General features: G+C 40.6%; 1 protein-coding gene across 1 annotated transcript; it reads left to right on the forward strand.

The window, feature by feature from the left end:
- Window positions 1–16,075: 16,075 nt before the first annotated feature.
- LOC138907672 (uncharacterized) lies at window positions 16,076–16,435 on the forward strand. Its single transcript, XM_070198277.1, has one exon. It carries the CDS (start codon window positions 16,076–16,078, stop codon window positions 16,433–16,435), a length of 360 nt encoding a protein of 119 aa, XP_070054378.1.
- Window positions 16,436–18,390: the final 1,955 nt, after the last annotated feature.

Below are 18,390 nucleotides of genomic sequence, written 5' to 3' on the forward strand. Positions count from 1 at the left end.
CGTGAAGGTAATAAGCTAGCTGATCATCTAGCTAACTTAACATTGGAGCAACGGGCTATGATAAAGGTCCACTCTTTTGAGGAGATGGACACGCAAGGAAGGAAGATTTTAAATAGTGACAAGCTTCCGATAACCTATATTAGGGTAAGAACAACCAAGCCAAACTCTAAAGGTTGAAGTACTAGATTAACATGAGAATGATGGGGAGGATTTTTGTTTGGACCGAAAGATTTTATAAGGGAAAACTAACTGGAGGAGGAGATCACGTGATACTTCCTACTGGAATCCATATGGGGGAGAGTAACAAGATGTTTTATACTAACATAGTTTGTTTTTTTGTACGTATTATGTTTGGAGCTGGAGTTGATGTCATGGCAAAATCTTTTTGGATGGTATTAGCATGTTCGATGCTCATTCCCAGAAGGTGCAACCACTACATAGACCAGCTCAAAAACATAGAAAGCAAGCAATCGAGGAAGCCTCACACAAATATACCAAACTGGGATTGCATTGTGTGCCAGTTTGGTGCTGACAGGGAGCAACACACCAAAAGGCCTGAATGCCTTAGAATTTTCTACCTCTTGGAGGCTCTACAAACATGGTACAACAAGGTTCATAAAAGACCATTGATTGTTGGAACACGCAGGAGGCTCATACTAACCAGAAGTGTCTATTTGCAACATGGGAATTTGATTCATTTAGCGGGCTATTAGGACATCATCTGGAGGAGCTCCCAAGTATATTCTACAAGTCCTAAGCTAGAGGAAGGCAGGCTCTAGAGGATCCAAATCCTAATCACTAACAACAATCACGCATCGATCAATCAAAGCCACAAGAATAGTAGGAAAACAAGAAGCTAGACACAGTTCATATAAAAATCTGCGGGTGTCCCAGCTATCATGTTAACTCTACATAGTAGGAATGCTAATCCCAAGAGTAATGTGAAGCAGTTAATCCCCTTGGATTTTCAGCGCTCAAGTTCCTTATCATGTATGCAATATTCCAATATATGGGGTAATTTTGGGATGATCAGTCCTAAGCCAAACATTTGGTTAAGTTTGATCATTCATATGTAAGTTGGGTTAGGTGATTATGTACTACTAATGCTGAATGTAATGTTCAGATTTGATAATATGATTGATGTAATGTCATGCTTTAGTTTTCTTCACTTTGTAAGACCTCAAGATAGTTTTTTTGTATTTTGTTCATATTATTAATAAAAATCACCCCTAAGCACACAACTTAGTGGTATATTTGCTTAAAAAATCTAAAGTTACCAAGGACAAGTGGCAGTTATAGCCGGAACGTATGTACATGTTCAATTCCAACTCTCGCCGTACACAACAACATCAACACCAAGATCTGCACGCAAGGTGCAGATGTGTAGTATGAGTACAACCAATCCCATGTACTCAATAAGTATCCTAACTAACCTTGGCGATGTAATAGAAGCAAGATCTATAAATGATACTCGTCGATTACCTGTGCAGTTCATAAATTCCACAAACATAGAACAAATATATGATCAAATTAGGTAAATCATATGTAAAGCCACCTTGGTGCTCACAATTCTTTGTTTTAAAGTGTTCAGTCAGCAATCCATCATATAAGGAAGATATGCAAGTAAATAAGGTAAACATTCAAGGAAATTGCAAGTAATATGAAATGCAATAACCAAATATCAGTTTGTTGCAATGCGCAACCCGATCCATATGACAATAAGCTAATAGGGCATGTTGCGACGTGCAACCTGATCCCAATTACAATAACCAGCTCTCTCATAGCTCACATCAACCAGAAACCCGCCAGTTTCTCACAATCCGCGTGTATAGAATCAAGAGAGAAACATAAGAGAGTGACCCTAGGGAGATGGATCCATATGCACATGCAAGCACGGATAATTCAACTTGCTACCAGCCTGGCATGGTCACAGGCTCAATATCATAATTCGCCCGGCGTGGTCACAAGCTTAATATAACGGATCCGCCCGACATGGTCAATGGCTAAATCACAATCCGCCCAGCGTGGTCACAGGCATAACAATACAATCCACCCGGCGTGGTCACATGCATAACAATACAATCCGCCCGACGTGGTCACAAGCATAACAATATAGCCCACCCTATGTGGTACAGGCATAACATTAAAATTCGCCTGGCGTGGTTATAGGCATAACAATACAACAAGCCCGACGTATCAAATGTAATACAGATGGGCATGTAGTAGAGACAATGGGGGATCTTCATATTCTTTTTGTATATGAGATGGAATAGGTGATATCTTATATGCATAGGCAGATTCAATTGAGGATGATACAAATAATATAGTTGAAGTACAGGCAATACTGGAGGGTTTAAGGTACATGATCAAATTACTGTTTCCTCCATGCATAATTGAAACTAATTCCTTGCTAATGCAGAAGGTGGTGAAGGAGGTTTGGGAGCCACCTTGGAGCATAATACAGCAGGTGGAGGAGATTAAGTCTTTAATGACTAGGGGTGTGTTCCAGGCTGAACATCTACTACGTGAAGGTAATAAGCTAGCTGATCATCTAGCTAACTTAACATTGGAGCAACGGGCTATGATAAAGGTCCACTCTTTTGAGGAGATGGACACGCAAGGAAGGAAGATTTTAAATAGTGACAAGCTTCCGATAACCTATATTAGGGTAAGAACAACCAAGCCAAACTCTAAAGGTTGAAGTACTAGATTAACATGAGAATGATGGAGAGGATTTTTGCTAGGACCGAAAGATTTGACAAGGGAAAACTAACTGGAGGAGGAGATCACGTGATACTTCCTACTCGAATCCATATGGGGGAGAGTAACAAGATGTTTTATACTAACATAGTTTGTTTTTTTGTACGTATTATGTTTGGAGCTGGAGTTTATGTCGTGGCAAAATCTTTTTGGATGGTATTAGCATGTTCGATCCTCATTCCCAGAAGGTGCAACCACTACATAGACCAGCTATAAAACATAGAAAGTAAGCAATCGAGGAAGCCTCGCACAAATATACCAAACTGGGATTGCATTGTGTGCCAGTTTGGTGCTGACAGGGAGCAACACACCAAAAGGCCTGAATGCCTTAGAATTTTCTACCTCTTGGAGGCTCTACAAACATGATACAACAAGGTTCATAAAAGACCATTGATTGTTGGAACACACAGGAGGCTCATACTAACCAGAAGTGTCTATTTGCGACATGGGAATTTGATTCATTTAGCGGGCTGTTTAGACATCATCTGGAGGAGCTCCCAAGTATATTCTACAAGTCCTATGCTAGAGGAAGGCAGCCTCAAGAGGATCCAAATCCTAATCACTAACAACAATCACGCATCGATCAATCAAAGTCACAGGAATAGTAGGATAACAAGAAGCTAGACACGGTTCATATACAAATCTGCGGGTGTCCCAGCTATCATGTTAACTCTACATAGTAGGAATGCTAATCCCAAGAGTAATGTGAAGCAGTTAATCCCCTTGGATTTTCAACGCTCAAGTTCCTTATCATGTATGCAATATTCCAATATATGGGGTAATTTTGGGATGATCAGTCCTAAGCCAAACATTTGGTTAAGTTTGATCATTCATATACAAGTTGGGTTAGGTGATTATGTACTACTAATGCTGAATGTAATGTTCAGATTTGATAATATGATTGATGTAATGTCATGCTTTAGTTTTCTTCACTTTGTAAGACCTCAAGATAGCTTTTTTGTATTTTGTTCATATTATAAAAAAAAATCAACACTAAGTAAACAACTTAGTGGTATATTTGCTTAAAAAAATCTAAAGTTACCAAGGACAAGTGGCAGTTATACCCGGAACATATGTACATCTTCAGTTCCAACTCTCGCCATACACAGCAACATCAGCACCAAGATCTGCACGCAAGGTACAGAAGTATAGTATGAGTACAACCAACCCCATGTACTCAATACGTATCCTAACTAACCTTGGCGAGGTAATAGAAGAAAGATCTATAAATGATACTCGTCGATCACCTGTGCAGTTCATAAATTCCACAAGTATAGAACAAATATATGATCAAATCAGGAAAATCATATGTAAAGCCGCCTTGGTGCTCACAATTCTTTGTTTTAAAGTGTTCAGTCAGCAATCCATCATATAAGGAAGATATGCAAGTAAATGAGGTAAACATTCAAGGAAATTGCAAGTAAATATGAAATGCAATAACTAAATATCAGTTTGTTGCAATGCGCAACCCGATCCATATGATAATAAGCTAATAGGGCATGTTGCGACGTGCAACCTGATCCCAATTACAATAACCAGCTCTCTCATAGCTCACATCAACCAGAAACCCGCCAGTTTCTCACAATCCGCGTGTATAGAATAAAGAGAGAAACATAAGAGAGTAAACCTAGGGGGATGGATCCATATGCACACGCAAGCACAGCTAATTCAACGTGCTACCAGCCTGGCGTGGTCACAGGCTCAATATCATAATTTGCCCGGTGTGGTCACAAGCTTAATATAACGGATCCGCCTGACATGGTCAATGGCTAAATCACAATCCGCCCAGCGTGGTCACAGGCATAACAATACAATCCACCCGGCATGGTCACATGCATAACAATATAATCCGCCCGACGTGGTCACAAGCATAACAATACAGCCCACCCTATGTGGTACAGGCATAACATTAAAATTCGCCCGGCGTGGTTATAGGCATAACAATACAACAAGCCCGATGTATCAAATGTAATACAGATGGGCATGTAGTGGAGACAATGGGGGATCTTCATATTCTTTTTGTATATGAGATGGAATAGGTGATATCTTATATGCATAGGCAGATTCAATTGAGGATGATACATATAATATAGTTGAAGTATAGGCAATACTGGAGGGTTTAAGGTACATGATCCAATTACTGTTTCCTCCATGCATAATTGAAACTGATTCCTTGCTAATGCAGAAGGTGGTGAAGGAGGTTTGGGAGCCACCTTGAAGCATAATACAGCAGGTGGAGGAGATTAAGGCTTTAATGACTAGGGGTGTGTTCCAGGCTGAACATCTACTACGTGAAGGTAATAAGCTAGCTGATCATCTAGCTAACTTAACATTAGAGCAGTGGGCTATGATAAAGGTCCACTCTTTTGAGGAGATGGACACGCAAGGAAGGAAGATTTTAAATAGTGACAAGCTTCCGATAACCTATATTAGGGTAAGAACAACCAAGCCAAACTCCAAAGGTTGAAGTACTAGATTAACATGAGAATGATGGGGTGGATTTTTGTTAGGACCGAAAGATTTGACAAGGGAAAACTAACTGGAGGAGGAGATCACGTGATACTTCCTACTCAAATCCATACGGGGGAGAGTAACAAGATGTTTTATACTAACATAGTTTGTTTTTTTGCACGTATTATGTTTGGAGCTGGAGTTTATGTCGTGGCAAAATCTATTTGGATGGTATTAGCATGTTCGATGCTCATTCCCAGAAGGTGCAACCACTACATATACCAGCTCAAAAACATAGAAAGCAAGCAATCAAGGAAGCCTCACACAAATATGCCAAACTGGGATTGCATTGTGTGCCAGTTTGGTGCTGACAGGGAGCAACACACCAAAAGGCCTGAATGCCTTAGAATTTTCTACCTCTTGGAGGCTCTACAAACATAGTACAACAAGGTTCATAAAAGACCATTGATTGTTGGAACACGCAGGAGGCTCATACTAACCAGAAGTGTCTATTTGCGACATGGGAATTTGATTCATTTAGCAGGCTGTTTGGACATCATCTGGAGGAGCTCCCAAGTATATTCTACAAGTCCTATGCTAGAGGAAGGCAGCCTCAAGAGGATCCAAATCCTAATCACTAACAACAATCACGCATCGATCAATCAAAGTCACAGGAATAGTAGGATAACAAGAAGCTAGACACGGTTCATATACAAATCTGCGGGTGTCCCAGCTATCATGTTAACTCTACATAGTAGGAATGTTAATCCCAAGAGTAATGTGAAGAAGTTAATTCCCTTGGAGTTTCAACGCTCAAGTTCCTTATCATGTATGCAATATTCCAATATATGGGGTAATTTTGGGATGATCAGTCCTAAGCCAAACATTTGGTTAAGTTTGATCATTCATATGCAAGTTGGGTTAGGTGATTATGTACTACTAATGCTGAATGTAATGTTCAGATTTGATAATATGATTGATGCAATGTCATGCTTTAGTTTTCTTCACTTTGTAAGACCTCAAGATAGTTTTTTTGTATTTTGTTCATATTATTAATAAAACTCACCACTAAGTAAACAACTTAGTGGTATATTTGCTTAAAAAAATCTAAAGTTACCAAGGACAAGTGGCAGTTATACCCGGAACGTATGAACATCTTCAATTCCAACTTTCGCCGTACACAGCAACATCAGCACCAAGATCTGCACGCAAGGTACAGAAGTGTAGTATGAGTACAACCAACCCCATGTACTCAATACGTATCCTAACTAACCTTGGCGAGGTAATAGAAGCAAGATCTATAAATGATACTCGTCAATCACCTGTGCAGTTCATAAATTCCACAAGTATAGAACAAATATATGATCAAATCAGGAAAATCATATGTAAAGCCACCTTGGTGCTCACAATTCTTTGTTTTAAAGTGTTTAGTCAGCAATCCATCATATAAGGAAGATATGCAAGTAAATGAGGTAAGCATTCAAGGAAATTGCATGTAAATATGAAATGCAATAACCAAATATCAGTTTGTTGCAACGCGCAACCCGATCCATATGACAATAAGCTAATAAGGCATGTTGCGACATGCAACCTGATCCCAATAACAATAACCAGCTCTCTCATAGCTCACATCAACCAGAAACCCGCCAGTTTCGCACAATCCGCATGTATAGAATCAAAAGAGAAACATAAGAGAGTTACCCTAGGGGGATGGATCCATATCCACGCGCAAGCACGGCTAATTCAACGTGCTACCAGCCTGGCGTGGTCACAGGCTCAATATCATAATTCGCCCGGTGTGGTCACAGGCTTAATATAACGGATCTGCCCGACGTGGTCAATAGCTAAATTACAATCCGCCCAGCGTGGTCGCAGGCATAACAATATAATCCACCCGGCGTGGTCACATGCATAACAATACAATCCGCCCGACATGGTCAAAAGCATAACAATACAGCCCACCCTATGTGGTACAGGCATAACAATAAAATTTGCCCGGCGTGGTTATAGACATAACAATACAACAAGCCGACGTATCAAATGTAATACAGATGGGCATGTAGTGGAGACAATGGGGGATCTTCATATTCTTTTTGTATAAGAGATGAAATAGGTGATATCTTATATGCATAGGCAGATTCAATTGAGGATGATACAAATAATATAGTTGAAGTACAGGCAATACTGGAGGGTTTAAGGTACATGATCCAATTACTGTTTCCTCCATGCATGATTGAAACTGATTCCTTGCTAATGCAGAAGGTGGTGAAGGAGGTTTGAGAGCCACCTTGGAGCATTATCCAGCACGTGGAGGAGATTAAGGCTTTAATGACTAGGGGTGTGTTCGAGGCTGAACATCTACAATGTGAAGGTAATAAGCTAGCTGATCATCTAGCTAACTTAAACATAGACCAGCTCAAAAACATAGAAAGCAAGCAATCGAGGAAGTCTCACACAAATATGCCAAACTAGGATTGCATTGTGTGCCAGTTTGGTGCTGACGGGGAGCAACACACCAAAAGGCCTGAATGCCTTAGCCTTTTCTACTTCTTGGAGGCTCTACAAACATGGTACAACAAGGTTCATAAAAGACCATTGATTGCTGGAACACGCAGGAGGCTCATACTAACTAGAAGTGTCTATTTGCAACGTGGGAATTTGATTCATTTTGCGGGCTGTTTGTACATCATCTGGACAAGCTCCCAGGTATATTCTACAAGTCCTATGCTAGAGGAAGGCAGGCTCAAGAGGATCCAAATCCTAATCACTAACAACAATCACGCATCGATCAATCAAAGTCACAACAATAATAGGATAACAATAAGCTAGACACGGTTCATATACAAATCTGTGGGTGCCCCAGCTATCATGTTAACTCTTCATAGAAGGAATGCTGATCCCAAGAGTTATGTGAAGCAGTTAATCCCCTTGGATTTTCAGTGCTCAAGTTCCTTATCATGTATGCAATATTCCAATATATAGGGCAATTTTGGGATGATCAGTCCTAAGCCAAACATTTGGTTAAGTTTCTATCATTCATATGCAAGTTGGGTTAGGTGATTATGTACTCCTAATACTGAATGTAATGTTCAGATTTGATAATAGGATTGATGTAATGTCATGCTTTAGTTTTCTTCACTTTGTAAGATCTCAAGATAGTTTTTTTGTCTTTTGTTCATATTATTAATAAAAATCACCACTAAGCACACAACTTAATGGTATATTTTCTTAAAAAAATATAAAGTTACTAAGGATAAGTGGCAGTTATAGCCGGAACGTACGTACATCTTCAATTCCAACTCTCGCCGTACACAGCAACATCAGCTCCAAGATCTGCACGCAAGGTGCCGAAGTGTAGTATGAGTACAACCAACCCTATGTACTCAATAAGTATCCTAACTAACCTTGGCAAGGTAATATAAGCATGATCTATAAATGATACGCGTCGATCACCTGTGCAGTTCATAAATTCCACAAGTATAGAACATATATATGATCAAATCAGGTAAATCATATGTAAAGCCACCTTGATGCTGACAATTCTTTGTTTTAAAGTGTTCAGTCAGTAATCCATCATATAAGGAAGATATGGAAGTAAATGAGGTAAACATTCAAGGAAATTGCAAGTAAATATGAAATGCAATAACCAAATATCAGTTTATGCAATGCGCAACCCGATCATATGACAGTTAGCTAATAAGGCATGTTGCGGCGTGCAACCTAATCCCAATAACAATAACCAGCTCTCTCATAGCTCACGTCAACCAGAAACCCGTCGGTTTCTCACAATCCGTGTGTATAGAATCAAGAGAGAAACATGAGAGAGTGACCCTAGGGGGATGGATCCATATCCACGCACAAGTACGGCTAATTCAACGTGCTACCAGCTTAGCGTGGTCACAGGCTCAATATCATAATTCGCTTGGCGTGGTCACAGGCTTAATATAACGGATTCGCCCGACGTGGTCAATGGCTAAATCACAATCCACCCAGTATGGTCACAGGCATAACAATATAATCCACCCGGCGTGGTCACATGAATAACAATACAATCCGCCCGATGTGGTCACAAGCATAACAATATAGCCCACTCTATGTGGTACAGGCATACCAATACAATCCGCCCGGCATGGTTATAGGCATAACAATACAACATGCCCGACGTATCAAATGTAATACAGATGGGGCATGTAGAGGCGACAATGGGGGAGCTTTATATTCTTTTTGTATAAGAGATGGAATAGGTGATATCTTATATGCATAGGCAGATTCAATTGAGGATGCTACAAATAATATAGCTGAAGTACAGGCAATACTGGAGGGTTTAAGGTACATGATCCAATTACTGTTTCCTCCATGCATAATTGAAACTGATTCCTTGCTAATGCAGAAGGTGCTGGAGGAGGTTTGGGAGCCACCTTGGAGCATAATCCAGCATGTGGAGGAGATTAAGGCTTTAATGACTAGGGGTATGTTCCAGGTTGAACATCTACTACATGGAGGTAATAAGCTAGTTGATCATGTAGCTAACTTAACATTGGAGCAGAGGGCTATGATAAAGGTCCACTCTTTTGAGGAGATGGACACGCAAGGAAGGAAGATTTTAAATAGTGACAAGATTTAGATAACCTATATTAGGGTAAGAACAACCAAGGTAAACTCTAAAGGTTGAAGTACTGGATTAACATGAGAATGATGGGGCGGATTTTTGTGAGGACCGAAAGATTTGACAAGAAGAAACTAACTGGAGGAGGATATCACGTGATACTTCCTACTCGAATCCATATGGAGGAGAGTAAGAAGATGTTTTCTACTAACATAGTTTGTTTTTTTGTAGGTATTGTGTTTGGAGCTGGAGTTTATGTCATGGCAAAATCTTTTTGGATGGTATTAGCATCTTCGATGCTCATTCCCAGAAGGTGCAACCACTACATAGACCAGCTCAAAAACATAGAAAGCAAGCAATCGAGGAAGTCTCACACAAATATGCCAAACTGGAATTGCATTGTGTGCCAGTTTGGTGCTGACGGGGAGCAACACACCAAAAGGCCTGAATGCCTTAGCATTTTCTACTTCTTGGAGGCTCTACAAACATGGTACAACAAGGTTCATAAAAGACCATTGATTGCTGGAACACGCAGGAGGCTCATACTAACTAGAAGTGTCTATTTGCAACGTGGGAATTTGATTTATTTTGCGGGCTGTTTGTACATCATCTGGACAAGCTCCCAGGTATATTCTACAAGTCCTATGCTAGAGGAAGGCAGGCTCAAGAGGATCCAAATCCTAATCACTAACAACAATCACGCATCAATCAATCAAAGTCACAACAATAATAGGATAACAATACGTTAGACACGGTTCATATACAAATCTGCGGGTGCCCCAGCTATCATGTTAACTCTTCATAGAAGGAATGCTAATCCCAAGAGTTATGTGAAGCAGTTAATCCCCTTGGATTTTCAGTGCTCAAGTTCCTTATCATGTATGCAATATTCCAATATATTGGGCAATTTTAGGATGATCAGTCGTAAGCCAAACATTTGGTTAAGTTTCTATCATTCATATGCATGTTGGGTTAGGTGATTATGTACTCCTAATGCTGAATGTAATGTTCAGATTTGATAATAGGATTGATGTAATGTCATGCTTTAGTTTTCTTCAGTTTGTAAGATCTCAAGATAGTTTTTTTGTCTTTTGTTCATATTATTAATAAAAATAACCACTAAGCACACAACTTAATGGTATATTTTTAAAAAAAATATAAAGTTACCAAGGATAAGTGGCAGTTACAGCCGGAACGTACGTACATCTTCAATTCCAACTCTCGCCGTACACAGCAACATCAACTCCAAGATTTGCACGCAAGGTGCAGAAGTGTAGTATGAGTACAACCAACCCCATGTAATCAATAAGTATCCTAACTAACCTTGCCGAGGTAATAGAAGCAAGATCTATAAATGATACTCGTCGATCACCTGTACAGTTCATAAATTCCACAAGTATAGAACATATATATGATCAAATCAGGTAAATCATATGTAAAGCCACCTTGATGTTGACAATTCTTTGTTTTAAAGTGTTCAGTCAGTAATCCATCATATAAGGAAGATATGCAATTAAATGAGGTAAACATTCAAGGAAATTGCAAGTAATTATGAAATGCAATAACCAAATATCAGTTTATTGCAACGCGCAACCCGATCCATATGACAATAAGCTAATAAGGCATGTTGCGGCGTGCAAACTGATCCCAATAACAATAACCAGCTCTCTCATAGCTCACATCAACCAGAAACCCATCAGTTTCTCACAATCCGCGTGTATAAAATCAAGAGAGAAACATGAGAGAGTGACCCTAGGGGGATGGATCCATATCCACGTGCAAGTACGGCTAATTCAATGTGCTACCAGCTTAGCGTGGTCACAGGCTCAATATCATAATTCGCCCGGCGTGGTCACAGGCTTAATATAACAGATCCGCCCGACGTGGTCAATGGCTAAATCACAATCCGCCCAGTGTGGTCATAGGCATAACAATACAATCCACCCGGCGTGGTCACATGCATAACAATAGAATCCGCCCGACGTGTTCATAAGCATAACAACACAGCCTACCCTGTGTGGTACAGGCATAACAATACAATCCGCCCGGCGTGGTTATAGGCATAACAATACAACTTGCCCAACGTGGTCATGGGTATAATAATACAATCCACCCGGTGTGGTCACATGCATCCAGTCCAAATCACATCACATAGAGGCAAATATGGAAGAACACATGTATATGATCATTGAATATCCGATTTCATGCTCGTGGACTGGTATACGTGAAATGCTATAGTATAGGCATGTGCAAAGTGTGCTATCTTAGCTCAAATGGGCCATTTCATCACAGAAATTGCAATTACCATGTTTATTCAAGGAATTAGCCTCTTCGTAACCTCAAACATGGCTCAAATAGTTCACAACAATGTTACAAATGCGATAAACATTGTAGATTAAAGCTTAACAGTCAATTCAAGGTATAACAATAGCCTAAGCACTACCCCGAGCATGGATAAATACCTCGATGCTCGCACATGGGCTCAAACCCCACACATATGCGCACCCATAACACATAGCTATCACAAATAATTCAGGAAACTAGGGCCTCAACCAAGTTTAGATAAGAAACGTAACTCAAGCAAGCCAAAACAAATACCGAGCAAGCCAAATAATACTCTAGAAATGCCATCCTGTGCAAATCAACCGACAAACAGCTCAAAACTAGCCAAAAGCAACTCAAAATCATCAAATAATGCCAAAGGAAACAAACCCAAACGATAAAGGTTGAATCTCTAATCAACTGCTCAAAGTCAACCAAAAGGTCAAACCCGGGTGTAACACTCCGTAAATCTGAATTAGTTGTGGATGCATTAATTAAGTATTAATGTGAAGTCCTATCGGGATGAGTATGGGTGGAAACCGTTGTTTTGGAATCAAGACCGATAGTGAGGTGCATAAAACTTAGACAGTGCAAGGACATCAAAACTCACAACCATAGACAATGCAAGGCCATAAAACTCACGGCCATAGACAGTGCAAGGCACTGTCTAGGGCATTAACATCAGCGCCCCTGACAGTGCAAGGCATTGTCCCGGGAATCAACCTCAGTGCCCTAGATAGTGCAAGGCACTGTATTATTGGCACCTCTGATGGCGCCTTGCATAATACCTTTGGTGCCCCTGACGATGCCTCGCACCGACGAGGTTTATTCGAGCTACTTTTATTTTTCTCCTCAATTTTGGGACGTGTTCACTTATTTAAAAGCCCTACCTCATTCCCCCACACCCCAAACACGAAAACCTACTCTAGAAAGGGAAGCTTTCAAGAACATAACTTCCCCAAGGTCCCTCCATCATCCAAGGTAAGTTCTAACAATGATTCTAAGTTAATTTCAATTCTCCAACACCTTATTGACATGGGTAAATCCTTCCACTCATTACATATTCGGTCGAGACACCATTGTTGAGAAAGGAAACCCTAGAACTCTAATTCAAGAAGAGTCAAGTTCGAAAAGGTAATGCTTCTACTCCCTAATCATTTATAACTATGAATTGATGAGTTTTGGGAGAATAGTAAATGGGTTTGATAAAGAGAACCATAAGAACTATGCTAGGGTTTTAGATTGTTGAATTATGATTGTTGTAAACATTTGGGTAATGAGAAATGGTGTTAGTTACTTCTATTTGGGATGGTAGAATCACCTAGACATAGTAGAATGAGAACATGGTGAAGAAAATACCAATTACTAAGGGCTATGAGGCTTTACACCCATAAGGTGTTTGATAAAATTCTTAAGTTACTAAAATAGGAGAATTATTGCTAATGTTGGTTCCTCTTGATATATATATTGACGTAGATTATCATTGAAAGAGGCGACGAACATCGTGATACTTTTAAAAAGGGCCAGAGCTAAGGTGTGTGAGGCTAACTCTCTTTACGTTTGGAATGCTTATGATTCTCCCTACCTCCCATTCTTTATGACTGTCACGAGTTTCCTCAGAACGTAATTATTCCTTAGTCCTATGAATAGTTGTAGAACTTCTATTCTCTAGATGGCATAGTTTCATAATCGCTCAATATTCTATGAGTTTTAGTTATGACAAATCAATTTATTATGAATACATGTCTTAGTCTAGTTCTATTCAGCATTCCAGTATCATGTAACTCAGTATGGTTCAGTATTTTAGTATCATATATTGCAGTAAGATTCTCAGTTCCTAATTTTGAATTCCTGAATATTGAACACTTGTATTTGGGCATGAGGCCACAGTTTATGCTTTATGCTTTTTTGGGCCTGAGGCCACAGTTTATGCTTTATGCTTTTTTTGGGCCTGAGGCCGCAGTTATGTATACGTATACTTGGGCCCGAGACCACAGTTTGTGCACACACACACACACACACACACATATATATATATATATATATATATATATATATTGGGCCTTAGGCTGCAATTTGTTTATTCAGATAAACAGTTGGTTCATCATTCAGAAGAGGGAGTATTCATAACCTTACGTCCTATGTTTAGTTCAGTTATCAGTTATCAGTTTCAGTTTCAGTTTCAGTATTTACAGTTCCTTCTTTCAGTTGTTTTACATACTAGTGCAATTCAAATGTACTGACGTTCCTTTTTTCTCGGGGCCAGCATCTCGCGATGCAGGTAACGATTTACAGGTTGACGATTCTGCTTGCTAGGACATCTCGTATTAGCTATTAGTGAGCCCCAGTCTTTCGGGCATTATCACTTTTTTCAATCTTTAGTCTTTATAGTATTTCAGTTAGTAAGGTATGCCGCTTGTCCCAGTAAACAGTTAGCATTTCAGTATTCTTAGAGGTCGTAGACTATAGTTCAGTCAGTCAGATGTTAGAATACTTTTATGTGTTAGCCTTGTCGGCTACTCATTTATGTTGCAGACTTTTCCGTATCTATGATATGTCAGTCAGACTCTTTAGTAGATCATCATGTTGTATATTTATATGTAGCTTACAATTATACCACATGTTGATCCCGCCATATAGTTGATTTGCTCAGTCACATGCAGTCAGGCACTGAGTGTCGTATTACACCCAGGGCATGGTTTGGGGCATGACAAAGCTTGGTATCAGAGCATAGGTTCAAGAGTCCTAGGGAGTCTATGAAGTCGTGTCCAGTGGGGTCACTTTTATGTGTGTGTGTGTGCCACATGTAAACATTTGACCACCAAGACATTTAGGATTGTTTCATTTCTTTCATACTCTAGATCGTGCAGTTAGAGCTATGCTTTCCGGAATCCTTCTAACTCGTACAAATTACGTATTTCAAAAAATGCCTGCAAAATGAAAGTACTCCACGAGGGACGCAACTACTAGCCTTGGGGATACGGCTAATGCAGCTCAAGAGGAGGTCACTCCGGCCCAGGGAGTTGCAACGGGTTCAGTGCCTAATGCTTCAGACATGGATGTCAGGGGAGCTATTCAATTGCTCCCCCAAATTGTTGCTACTGAGGCTCAAAGGCAGGGGACAAGTGTTGTTGATGAGACGGGTAGTTCCGGGTTCAGGGAATTCCTCAACATGAAACCTCCAATCTTGACATGGTCCAAAAAGGATGAGGATCCGCAAAACTTCATAGATGATGTTCAGAAGATATTTAGAGTGATGCATGCTACAGACACTGAGGTAGCAGAGCTTGCTACGTACTAGCTGAAGGATGTTGCTAACACTTGGTATGAAAAATGGGAAGAGTCCCGAGGGGAGGATACGGATCCTGCAACATGGAAGGAGTTTGCAGATGCTTTTCTTGAACATTTTCTACCCATTGAGGTCTTGAAAGCTAAGTTTTTAGAGTTTGAGAGACTCAAACAGAATGATATGAGTGTGAATGAGTATTACTCAAGTTCGTCTCTCTAGCCGAGTATGCTCCGGAAATAGTACGTGATATGAGGGCCAGAGTTAGGTGGTTTGTTTTGGGGCTTTCAGATGACTTGTTTGCTGATGCTAATATAGCTGCTCAGAATAATAAAATGACCATTACTAAAATGGTAGCCTTTGTTCAAGGGAACGAAGATAGGTTGAAGGAAAAAGAGCGGCTACAGAGAGAGAGGGATAGGGAATTCAGCAAAAGAGCTAAGTCTGCAGGAAATTTCAGCCATGTGGGATCACAAGGAGGCGGTAATCATCAGTTCTTCAGGAAACCAAAATCAAGACCTGGTCCATCTTCAACTAGTGCACCAGTTCATAGGTCCAAGTTTAATAAGAAAAACTAGAATTTTAGAGCAATAAACTCACAGTCACAGGCTAGTACGGGCCACAGAGTCCCTGGTTACCCTATTTGCAACATGTGTGGTAAGAGGCACCCAAGGTTGTGTCACTCGGGCACAAATGGTTGCTTTGGGTGCGGTCAGCAGGGCCACTTCTTGAGGGATTTTCCATCAGCAAAGCAGAACAATAGAGGCAATGTAGCTCAGTCCACTAATTTAGCAGCCCATCAGAACTCTCTGGCCCAACAAGGGCGTGGTGCAGGAAAGTTCGGTTATACTGGCGGTGGTTGGAACCGCTTGTATGCGCTGGCAGGCCGTCGGGATACAGAGGCTCGTGGAGATGTTGTCACAGGTATGCTAACAGTCTTCACCTTTGATGTTTACGCTCTTATGGATCCGAGATCCACCCTATCTTATGTAACCCCCATGTATTGCTAAGAAATTTGGGATAGAACCAGAAAAGTTGTGTGAACCCTTTGAAGTGTCCACTCCAGTTGGAGAATCAGTTATAGCTAGACGTATCTATAGGGGGTGTCCAGTCAAAGTGTATCATCACCTTACTGTAGCAGACTTAGTAGAATTGGAGATGGTAGACTTCGATGTACTCATGGGCATGGATTGGTTAGAGTCTTGTAAGGATACTTCTTCTTCATTTCTTCCTCGGCCTCCCAGGCAGCCTCTTTAACCTGCTGGTTTAGCCATAACACTTTTACGGAGGTAATCTCTTTGTTCCTCAACATTCGGACTTGCCTATCAAGGATGGAAACTGGAATTTCTTCATAAGTCAATTCTTCATTAACCTCAATGGTCTCTACTGGCACAATAACTGATGGATCTCTAACTACCTTCTTTAATATAGACACATGGAATATCGGGTGCACTAATGACATCTCAGGTGGTAGCTCAAGCTTGTACGCCACCTGACAAATCCTCTGAATGATTATGTACGGCCCGACATACCTCGGACTCAATTTCCCTTTCTTACAAAACCGCATTATAACCTTCATGGGGGAAACCTTCAAGAATACCCAATCACTTTCTTTGAACTCCAAATCCATGCGACGGACATCCGAATAGGACTTTTGACGACTTTGAGGAGTTTTCAACCACTCCTTAATGATCTTAACTTTTTCCATAGCCTGATGAACGGGTCTGGACCTATCAACTCTTCTTCCCCAATCTTGAACCACCCAATGTGATATCTACATCTCCTACCATATAGAGCCTCGAAAGGTGCCATATGAATGCTGGCATGGTAACTGTTGTTGTAGGCAAACTCTATTAGCGGCAAATGATCATCCCAGCTACCTTTGAAGTCAAGAACACAAGCGTGCAACATATCCTCAAGTGTCTGAATAGTCCGCTTTACCTGCTCGTCGGTCTGTGGATGGAAGGTTGTACTAAGATTCACCTGAATACCCAAACCTTGCTGAAATTTCTTCCAAAAATTAGCCGTGAACTATGCCCCTCGATCTGAGATAATAGAAACTGGGATGCCATGCAACCTGACAATTTCCTTTATGTACAACTGAGCATAATGTTCTATTGTTTCGATAGTCTTAACAGGTAAGAAGTGTGATGATTTCGTGAGTCAATCCACAATCACCCAAATCGATCCAAATTTATGAGGAGTGCGAGGTAGCCCTACCACAAAGTCCATGTTAATCATTTCCCACTTCCACATTGGAATTTTTATGTTCCGTGCCAACCCACCGGGCCTTTGATGTTCGGCCTTCACTTGCTGAAAATTTGGACATATTGTCACAAAGTCCGCTATGTTCCTCTTTATACCATTCCACCAATAGACTTCCCTAAGATCATGATACATCTTTGTAGAGCCTGGGTGCACGAAATACCTAGAAGTGTGAGCCTCGGTCATGATTCTTTCCAGGAGATCATCCACATTTGGAACTCATAGTCGCCCTTGGTACCTTAGTGTACCATCATCCACGCCAAGAGAAAAGGCCATGGTCTTATGTTTTTGAATCCTCTCCTTCATTGTACCAACAATGGATCATTGAATTGGTTCTCCTTGACTTCCACCACAAGCAACGATTTAGCCCTATTTTGCACAATCTCCCCTCCTTCACTAGAATCCGCAAGACGAACTCCCAAACTAGCCAAACGATGAACCTCCTTGGCCAACGGCCTTTGATATGCCTCGAAGTGATCCAAAATGCCCATAGATTTCGTGTTAAGAGCATCCGCTACAACATTAGCCTTCCCCGGATGATACAGAATGTCGATGTCATAATCCTTGAGTAACTCAAGCCATCTTCTCTGCCTCAAATTCAATTCCTTCCACTTGAAAATATATTGAAGGCTCTTATGGTCCCTGAATACATCCACATGGACCCCATACAAATAATGACGCCAAATCTTCAATGCAAAGA

Source organism: Nicotiana tomentosiformis, chromosome 3 (genome assembly GCF_000390325.3).
Source record: "Nicotiana tomentosiformis chromosome 3, ASM39032v3, whole genome shotgun sequence".
NCBI classification, from domain to species: Eukaryota; Viridiplantae; Streptophyta; class Magnoliopsida; order Solanales; family Solanaceae; genus Nicotiana; species Nicotiana tomentosiformis.

What these genes read in the sequence shown, in the direction of transcription:
- LOC138907672 (XM_070198277.1), top strand. Translation starts at nt 16,076, where the DNA reads ATGTGTGGTAAGAGGCACCCAAGGTTGTGTCACTCGGGCACAAATGGT.